The 10846-nt window shown below is 33.6% G+C and overlaps 1 protein-coding gene across 1 annotated transcript; it reads right to left on the minus strand.

The window, feature by feature from the left end:
- Positions 1–6811: 6811 nt before the first annotated feature.
- LOC131874130 (disease resistance protein RPV1-like) lies at positions 6812–8982 on the minus strand. Its single transcript, XM_059217373.1, has one exon. The coding sequence runs from the start codon at positions 8980–8982 to the stop codon at positions 6970–6972; it is 2013 nt and encodes a 670-aa protein (XP_059073356.1). The 3' UTR covers positions 6812–6969.
- Positions 8983–10846: the final 1864 nt, after the last annotated feature.

Genomic DNA, 10846 nt, shown 5'->3' on the forward strand with positions numbered 1-10846 from the left:
CGATAGTTGAGGAGTTATTATGGCTATCAACAACTCGATATCCAAAAAAATTGGAAGTGTATTAAAATTTTATGATGTTGTTGAGACTCTTTTTAGTGAGGATATGAGGAGGAAGAATCAAGGAACTTCATTGGGAAACACTTTGATAATCAGTAATAGGGGGAGATCACAAGAAAGAGGAAAGCAGTTAAACCATAGAGGAAGATCAAAATACAACAAGAGATTGAAGTCAAAAGGAAAAGATAGTGGTTTCTACTATTGTGGCAAGTAAGGCCACGTCAAAAGAAATTGTTAGTCATTAAAGAAGGCTAAAAAACAGCCAAAAAAAAAAAAGCAAATGCAAAATATTAAAAAAATGTAGGTGCAAACTATACGATAATTTGCAATTAATGTCTGGGTGCTTGACTCGAGAGTACCATTTCATGCAATGAGTACTTTAAAAACTATCAAAAAAGTTATTTTGGCAAGGTTTATCTTGGTGATAAAAATCTTGTGATATTGTTGGATATTGTTGGAAAAGGGGTATTTTGTTAAACTAAAAAAAGGAAATAGTTGGCTGCTACGAGATTGTAGATATTTCCCTCAAGTGAAAAGAAACTTGATTTCAGCTAGTTAATTGTATTCTCAAGGATGTTGAGTCACTTTGGAATCAAGCACATAAAAAGTAACAAAAAACATTGGTAACTGTTAAAGACAGCAAATCAAGTACCTTGTATGTGCTAGAGAGTCATACTAAAGTGGAAGATGTGATGGAAATTATAAATAGCTACATAGAGCTTTGGCACAAGAGGATCAATCATATCAGAAAGCAAGGCCTGGAGATTTTGCATAAAAAAGATCAATTTTAAGGGCTGAAATTGGTAGTTTGGAGATGTGTGAGCACTACACACACACACACACACACACACACATATATACATACATACATATAACAAAAGGGGATTAGTTTCTTTACCAAGGAACATGAAGGTAACTTCAATTGGTGGGTCTAGAATTAGTTTGCTATTTTTCTAGATGATTGCACTAGAAGGTTTAGAAAATTTAAGAATTTCAAAGCACTTCTTGGAAACTAAATCCAAAATAACATTAAGTGTTTAAAAATGGATAATAGTGATGAATTCTATTCCATAGAATTTGATCAATTCTGTGTAAAGAATGATATTAAAATTATTCAGTTTTCACCACAAGAATTCAAACTTGTAGGCTAGAGAGTGCATCAAAATCATCAAATGTAGCTAGTTTTATATCAGTCAATAAATATAATTTGTATATTGGGAGTTCCCCCATCACAAAATATTTTGTTATTATGTTCAAAATTAATCTATGTTCATGACTAAAAATAATAATAAAGAAAATGTGTTTGCATGTTGTTTCTAAAGAATAGTTCTAGGTTTGTTTTTTTAAGTTGTTGGCTGAGGTAATTATAGTAGTATATATTTTTTTTTAATCACTAATTGTTGCAGTGTATTAATTTTAAAAATGATTACATATTTCATAGTCTTCGCATAACTACTAGAGATATAAAAAGCCAAAAAACCCTTAGCACCCATCATACAAAATCCATCCGAAGATACATAAATTAGAACATCCTGAATATATAAAAACATATAGTATCAACAAAAAAAACCCTATTATGGTTCATTAACCACTACTAATTCCTTACCTTTTGTGCTCCCCTCCTTTGAGCTCTCTCGCTGATCCTCTCATCCTCATGGTCATCATGTGCTTCTGGGGGGAAGCCAATCCATAACGCCCTGTCACTCGGAATATTCTTTGATCCCCTTGACCGCCCTCTCTTCTTCCTTGGAGATGAGCCCGATCCAGATTCCTCCCCCTTCCCCATTGCATTGGAGGGGTCCCACTTTTCCAATTCCCTCTGAATCTCCTTCCTTTCCCAAACCCAGATATACTCCTGCACTCCGTACATACCAATTTGTGATGATGCCCTCCAGACTTCCTTACTGCAGTTTGTGCTCCATAGTAGGAAAGGGCGCAGTGGAGGTCATAATTCAGTGGAGTGCAACCATACTCCATTTGGGCACACAAAGCCTTCTACGTCCCTTGCCATCCTGATGAAGCTTTCCAACCCTCCCCTCCATTCTTCGCGCACACTGTTCGTTACCACCCAATGCACTCTGTCAACCCCGACAAGCTCAAAGACCCATGCGGTAAACATTGATGAAATCTCCACATTCATGCAGTATTTATACTCCCCTCACATGTACTCTTCGCCTAGCACTATCCTCGCCCTTTTCAGGAAATTTTGGTCTACAAACCTAAACACGTTAGACAGGCGCTCATCAAAAATGACACCTTAAAAGGCTACCATAGGATGCAATGCCTTTAGTGAGAAGTTCGGCTCCATTTTCTCAGAAAAAAAACACTACCTACACACCCTGTATCCCCTTTCCAAATGACTCAATTCACTATTCTCAGCTTTCATTCTGAATGAAACTTATCTTGGAAGCCAAGACATCTACCGCATTTATGGGTTATGCTCGCCAGGGTGTGCTTGAAACATTCTCCAACGTGGTGACATTAATGCACGTACCACCTCATCCCGACCACCTCCGTTTCTGGCCATAGAACATCTTTCTGCCACCCTACCCAAGAAATCTTGATGCAAAACAGAGGATTTGGTAAGATATTCCTTCTGCCACCCCATACCACCATAAAAACTCCGTCGACCACCTTTATTAATCACTCTCTCCCACTGCTCAAATGGATATATTTGGCCTACTTGGCACTATAGGATGCCTGCATCACCCATTCACCATAATTCTTGTATCTACTATGCCCATATCCAATGCTTCATTCGTACATATGTCTGCTTCCTTATTCCCACTTTGATACACGTGCAAGATCTTAAAGTCTTCAAAAGATGAGACTTTCAACTTTATGTCTTCTATGTCCTTGTTAACTCTCCAACTGAGAGAGCTTCCACAGATGATTGCATTGATTATCACTTGGCAATCACCTTCCAAGTGAAGCTTTTCCACCCCTAATATTTTTGCCACTTGGACTTCCAGTAAAGCGTCCTTCACCTCGGCTTCATTGTTTGTCCCGGTTTGTAGACGTTGCCACCCTGCCCCCATGCGCTTGCCTTGGTTATCCTTCGCCACACATCCTTCACTCGACAATCCTGGATTGCCCCTGGAAGCACCGTCAAAATTTATCTAAATATCCACCCTGGTTCAGAGGGTAGCCAATCAACTTCCTTCACTCCTTGAGACATCGGATCAACCTGATCAAGCCCCTTAATGGGAGCATTATAGTAGTATATTTAGTTTAGTTTATTAAAGTGATTTAAGAACATAGCATTGATTGTATGAGCCTTGGCCTCATCAACACTATTGTACTAATCATTGTTGTAGGGTTAGAGTAGTGCTAGGCTAGCTAGCACTTTTGGTGAAATGAACAAATGAGGTGGCCTGAGGCCAAAAATTAGACTAGGAGGGTGTCTTCTTGGAGGTGGCTTAAATAAAATCCTAGACCTTGTTTGAGAGGATTTAACCCTATATCTTGAATTCTTGGCAATCTATAAGGATGGTTGTACTAGATATTTGTGTGGAGAAGAATCTACTATAAGGATATAGTCTATATGCCCTACAATACTTGGCAAAGCATGTTTTCTGCAGTAATACAAGAAGCCAAAGATCTTGATGTCTTATGTTCTATTTAGGATACATAAAATGAACCTAAAAAGTAGGTTTGTCTTATGAAAAATATGTTTGTTATGGTCTTGTGATCATCCCCTATCATACAATAAAATAAATCCCCTAACTAAATAGAGTAGCATATAGTAATAAAAGATGGGTAACTAAAAAATTAATGGTTATTGATTAAGGGGACTTGAAAGCTATTTTAGCATGCTACAAATCAATGATTGATGCTAGATATAATATTTAGTTAATCTCTCTAAATACCACTAGCAAAGGAATTTTGCATTGCCATTTGTGGAGGCAACCTCGAATGGAGATCTCCCCATGCTCAAAATACTAATTAGAGCATATTCATTAAACAAAGGTTAATGACGAGTACATTAAACTTCAAAATTGGTAATGATTTTTTGTTTTTGATAGAGTTACCTGATATCTTTCCTCCCTTGTCTAAATGCACATACCTATCATATATTAGATGTAAATATGATACTCTTCTTTTATCTTTTTTGAAAGATAATACTTCCCCTTATTTGTCTAGATGCACATATTTTTCTATCAAATACCATATATGAATACAATAATGTATGTAAGACATCCATACAAACTTATATATTTGGAGACATTCATAAAAGCTTGCATATTTGGATAAAACACCACATTTTTGTTGTAGTATCTAGTTTACAATTTATAAAAGTACATCAAAACTTCGAATGTATTAAGGTTGAAATTCTTAAGATTGATAGTGAAACATAAAAGTGTTTATTAGCTTGTCTATTGGAGATAAAAATTCAAATTAAAAAATTATATTTGAGAAATTGTTGGACAAGGTATAAGTGGATGTACCAAGGTCAAGATGTCAAATTCTTCAACAATTAAATAATTAATTTAATCTAAAATTAAGAAAATACAATTAGAAAATACATTTCAAAATTAAGAAGATTTTTAATCATAATTATTAGGAGATTTCTATCTTGATCGTTGGTATTCGTTTTTTGTATTAGACATCCCCATCTTCAAAATTTATCTAGTGGATCTTCAAACATTAAGAGATTTCATATGAAATTTCTTTGGGTTTTATTATATCTTTCATAGGAATCACTAAAAAATTAAAAACTTTCTTATTAAGCTTTTGAAAATAAATCATATTAATTAAATTGGGTTTTTTCCTAAAATATTGATATGTAGTTTGTAAAAGATAAAAAAACCTTACAAAAATATATCAATAGATTTGTAATATTTTTTTTTATATTAACATTTACAAGATTTCTATTGGGAAAAGAAAATTCTCATCAAACTCCAAAAAGATAATATTAGAACAAGAAACAATAATACAACTTATGATGTGTACATATTGACATTTTATTAATTGACTAAAAATATAATATTTTTTCAAACTATCATATCATGTCTCTTGAATAATGGCATCCTCCTTCCAATTAATCTTTTATTTCTTAACTCTTATGATTTAAAACAGTCTTTTATATTATAATGATAGTTTTCAAATATCAATAAGTGATTAATCATTTTTATTTTTATTTTTCTTAATACAGTTTTCAATCTTTTTTTTTCTTAATACAGTTTTCAATGCTTTTACATTACTTAGTAATTATGTTTTTGTACATTTTAATATGAGATTTAAGTTTTGAAATTAAATTACTAATATAAATAAGGGAGAAATATAATTTGAAGTTTTTTTTTTTTTTTAATTTATTTATTACATATAAATATCTTATTTACTTTATTTTATTTTATGTAAAAACTATAACTATATATATAAAAGTTATTTTTTATATTACTATAAAGAAATAAATTTACATATTAATTATATAAGATTGTAAAACCCTTTTAAAATAATTATAGTTGAAATTTAAAAAAAATTGAAAAAGTATAAATATTATATAAAAATGAAATAATTTATTATAATTAATAAATAAGTAAATTAAATAAAGTATAATTTTTATTAAGAAAAACAATTAAAATTTATTAATAGAAGACATGATGTGGAGAAAGCACATTCAAAAAGATAACATAGAAACAAATGACAATTTGATGTAACATTACTTTTCCAAAATTCCCCGAATGGGTAGTTCGGCATCTATGAGATGTTAGAAAGAACATATTATTTAGTTATTTTAATTTGAGATACATGGGATATAATTGTAATGACATTGAATAAATAAGTAATTGTAATTCAATATTTTAAAATTAATGAAATCTAATTTTTTCATTTAATTATTTTTTCTTTTATGAAATTAAATTAAAAATATTTATAATTCTACAAATTTTAAATTAATTAATTTTTTAAATAATATATTTAAAATATTTATACTAATTATATGTAAACTCCATGCATTTATAATTTTTTTAAATTTTACACGTTCTATAGGTATATGAAAACCTTTATAAAAAAGGAATGTGAAAACAATTAAGAAACTAAATGAAAATAACTTAAATCTAAGTTTGCGCCAGTAAATGTTACTGTCCCGTATTTCCCGTATTTCGCTTGACAGAAATAAATTAATGGAAGAAAGAGCTTACCATTGATAATCACAAAAGCGGTGAAGTTCAATCTCCAAACTTCCAAACTTGGCGCATCTCTGAAAACTCATCACCAAACACAAATGCGTGAAATTCAAAGAAGAAAAAGTGTATATTACTTCACTACCAAACAAAGAGACTAACTCCCACCTCATCTTCAATCTCTTTTTCCCACCATTGTCACCAACAATAAGACTCTTCATTCATCTGATTATTCGAAGCTGTGTTAGGTTGCCAATGGTATCAGGGAGCTTATTTAATTTGCAACACCCTCTCAAATGCAGTTCGGACAGCTTTGACAGTTTGCCAATGGTGTCAGGGAGGTTATTTAATTCCTCACAATGAGTCAAATCTAAATGTTGCAGCTGTGATAGTTTGCCAGTGGTGTCAGGGAGGTTATTTAATTTCTTACAGAAACTCAAATCTAATTCGTACAGCTCCAACAGGTTGCCAATGGATTCAGGAAGGTTATTTAATTTCAAACACACTAACAAATTTAATTTGGACAGCTTTGACAGGTTGCCAATGGTATCATGAAGGTTATTTAAATTCCAACAGCCGTCCAAACCTAGTTTGGACAGTCCTGATAGGTTGCCAATAGTATTGGGGAGGTTATTTAATTTTCTACACTTTTTTAAATTTAGTTCGGACAGCTTTGACAGGTTGCCAAAGGTATCAAAGAGATTATTTAAATTTTCACAACTCCTCAAATCTAGTTGGTGCAGCTCTGATAGATTGCCAATTGTATTAGGGAGGTAATTTATTTTTTTCAATAGAACAAATTTAGTTCGGACAATTTTGAGAGGTTACCAATGGTATCAGGGAGGTTATGTAATTTGTTGCAAAATGTCAAGTCTAAATGCTTCAACTGTGAAAGGTTGCCAATGACATCAGAAAGGTTATGTAATTTTTCGCAATATATCAAGTCTAAATGCTTCAGCTGTGAAAGGTTGCCAATGGTAAGAGGGAGCTTATTTAATTTTTTACACCCTTGCAAATTTAGGCACTGCGGCTTTGACAGATTGTCCATGCTACGAGGGAGATTGTTTAATTTTGTACAGCTTTTCAACTCTAAATGCTGCAGCTCGGAGAGGTTGCCAATGGTACGAGGGAGCTTATTTAATTTTTTACACCCTTTCAAATTTAGATAATGTAGATTTGACAGATTGCCAATGCTATGAGGGAGATTGTTTAAATTTGTACAGCTTGTCAACTCTAAATGCTGTAACTGTGACAAGTTGCCAAGAATATTAGAAACTAAATATTGCAAGTTTGAAATATCGCAGTGTACTTGCATTATCCTCAAATCCCAAATCCTATCCTCAAGACTGAAGTGAAATAGATTCTGTATTGCATAACGCCAAATGTTACGCACAAGACTGAGGTGAAATGACTTGTCACAAACTCGCAACCGTAACCATCTCAGACTTGGAGGAAGCATGGCCCGCGTGATTCCGTCAATGGGCACATACTCCATGTGAAGAAATCGAAGAGCAGATCCGTACAATGTTTCAGGCCTTTGTGGATTACCTCCAATGAGTCGAAGGCGAGAGAAATTGTTGTTACTGGATTCTCCCCTGCTTAAATGAGCTGCCTCCCACAGTCGGGTACCCGCTCTTTCTCTTTCAGCGATGGTTCGTCCCATATCTCTCAAATGGTCATGCATATCAAACACACCTTCCTCATCAATCTTTATCAGCAACTTCAGGGAAAGATTATGTATAGCTGTGTGTACCATCCTGTACAAAGATTCCCAGAAAATAACAGGACATCTTTTGTGTTCTCCGATGAAAAAGCAAGCGATGTCGAGAAATATTTCTTTTTCATCTTCACTGAGAGCATTGTAACTGATTTTGAGTCTTTCATGGATGTCTGGATGGACAGTTATGTTGTGTAAGGCTTCTCTCCAACAATCCTCGTCATTCTGCTTATCATACAAGAATGATCCAATCACTTCTAGTGAAAGAGGATGACCCTTACAAACTTCCACTATTCTATTGGACAGATCTTCGTGAGTGGGAATTGGAGATGCTTTGAGAAAGGCGTGCCAACAAAATAGTTGGAGAGCTTCATTTATCTGCAATCCACTCATCTCGTGGATGCATTCAGATGAGACCCCCACAAGGTGAAGAATGTGTCCGTCTCTGGAAGTAAGAATAACTCTGCTACCAGGGGCCAGCCAATCCCCAGCCAAAGCATTTGATTGCTCCCTATTATCCACATCATCTAAAATCAGAAGCACACGTTTTCGTCCCAAACGATCTCTGAATAAGGATATGCCCTCGTCCACACTGTCCACTTTTCCATCATACTTGATTAAATCTTTAAGAATTTTTTGCTGCAATTTTGCCAAGTCCCTGCCCTCTGCAGCAGTAGTACGGACATTGAACACAAAGGAGGCAGCGTCAAATTTAGAAGAAACTTGATTATACATAGCCTTGGCAACTGTGGTCTTGCCAATACCACCAATGCCCCACAATCCAGCTTTAATCACACCTTCCTCTGAATTGAGTATAAATTTATGAATGAGATAATTGGTCAGGCTTTCGAGTCCCACAGGGTGCTTGGCAACATCTAAGGGCGCTCTGTCGAATGAATGAGATAATTGGTCAGGCTTTCGAATGTCCCACAGGGTGCACAAGGCCGAATTCATAACAATTAAAAAGAGATGTAAATTAATGTTCCCAAACGAACAGTGCAGGTCAATAGAAAATGCAATAGTACTAGAAGTGAGATTGTCTGGCACCACAGACCAATGTAGCAGAAGTTGAAAACATATCATATTGAATACTCGTTGAAATTAGTTCATTTTATATTAAATACTGAAAATAGTCCACTTACAAAGAATGTGTCCAGTTCTATTTTATTGGACTGAGTTAATTTATTTCACATTGATTTATAGTTTAAATTAATATCTTATATTTTCTATATCTCCACAAATTAATTTTAGTATTTTTTTTTGAAGTAATATGATTAATTCAATTTATTTCAAATTATTTTTATTTATTTGGATTGAGTTAATTTAATTTTACATAATTATTTGTTTTTGTTAATTTAAGTTCATATTATTTAAAATAATAAGATTGATTGGCTTTGTTTTGAATAAACCCAACTTATCTAGAATAGAGTCTAATTTTTTAGGAAGGATTGAAGTCTAATTTATTCTAAATAGATTTTAGAAATATAGACTAATTATTAGTCTAGATTATTTGAAATTATCTATTATTACAATTGAAGACTTGAAGTATAAATCTTTCTAGATACCTAGTGCACACTTTCACTAGATCTCAAATACATTACATATAGTGTTGTAGTGTTACTATGACATTTATAAGTGTTTTCAGTGTCTCTATATAGGCTCTTTAGCCCATTATCCCATTATCTATTTTCCTTTTCCACCTATATATAATATTCGTTGCCATAACTTTCATACTAGCTAACCTTATCCCTTGTATATCTCACATGCTTTCACGACATTTTTATTTATGGTTGTTTTACATACTGATACTAACATGCTTATATATTATATGACATTTTTTTTGTGCTTGCATGAGTTACTTTTGTAGGTTATAGCTTGTGTTGCTTCATTATTGGGGGCAAAATTGGGGCATTATTTGTAACCTTTATTTAATATGTTCACATGCTTATCTCTTTTTTATTTCTTGAAATATCTTATTTGATTGTCACATTATGGCATTGTTAACATTTATTACATAGTTATGTTGTCTATATAATGGTATATTTTCTCCTTACATACTTTGTGTTGGGACACCCTTCAATAAATTTGTAAAATCAATAAATTACTTGCCCATTTTGTAGATTTTGCACAAATATTTACCTCTATCATCCCTTGTATGATCCCTCATGTGTTATGGAGGTCAAGGTCAAGTGTTTAATAAAAGACTGTGTTTTTGTGTTTCAAGGACTTGCCTATTTTGTGAAATTTTCCCCAAAATTTACCTATATCATCCTTGTAAGATACCCCATATGTTATGGAGGTCAATGTATTTAAGTATTTGATAAAAAATGTGTATTTGTGTGATTCAAGGGCTTTGGTTACAATATTTGGGCGAGATTAAGAATCATGGACTAGATCTCAGGTTCTAGTTTTTATTGGCGCCCCAATCCCTAGCCCCTCTACAATATTCTCTTATGCTTTCTTGAACCCCAAGTGTACAGATGAACTTGGGACCAAGGGGCAATGTCTAGATGTTATTAGGCTACATGGAGCCCTAGTTCCTAATATGAATATTTTATCAATGTTACAAAACTCTAGGACCTACAATCTCAAACCTATTACCCTATCCCCCTAGAGGTTGGATCTCCAAGACGACCTTGGACCTTGGCATCATGTCCATAGTGTAAAGCTTTTATAGTTCCATAAAAATAGTAGTTCCCTTTTTCATCAGTTCTTGATCCCTCTCAATACTTGATCCTTGACCTTCTCGACCTCTTCCTCCATAGTCCTAGATTGACCTTGGGTCTTGATCCCTAATTCAACTTGATACTCGAGATTAAATCCTTCCCTCGCCCCTTTTTTAAGTCTTGATTTTTTTCATTGTCCCAATCCTCATTCCCTTCTAAGGTCCAATCCTCAAACATCCCAAATCCCTCTTACTTCCTAAGACTCACCCCTCAATCTCCTA

This window comes from Cryptomeria japonica, chromosome 3 (genome assembly GCF_030272615.1).
Source record: "Cryptomeria japonica chromosome 3, Sugi_1.0, whole genome shotgun sequence".
Taxonomy (NCBI): domain Eukaryota; kingdom Viridiplantae; phylum Streptophyta; class Pinopsida; order Cupressales; family Cupressaceae; genus Cryptomeria; species Cryptomeria japonica.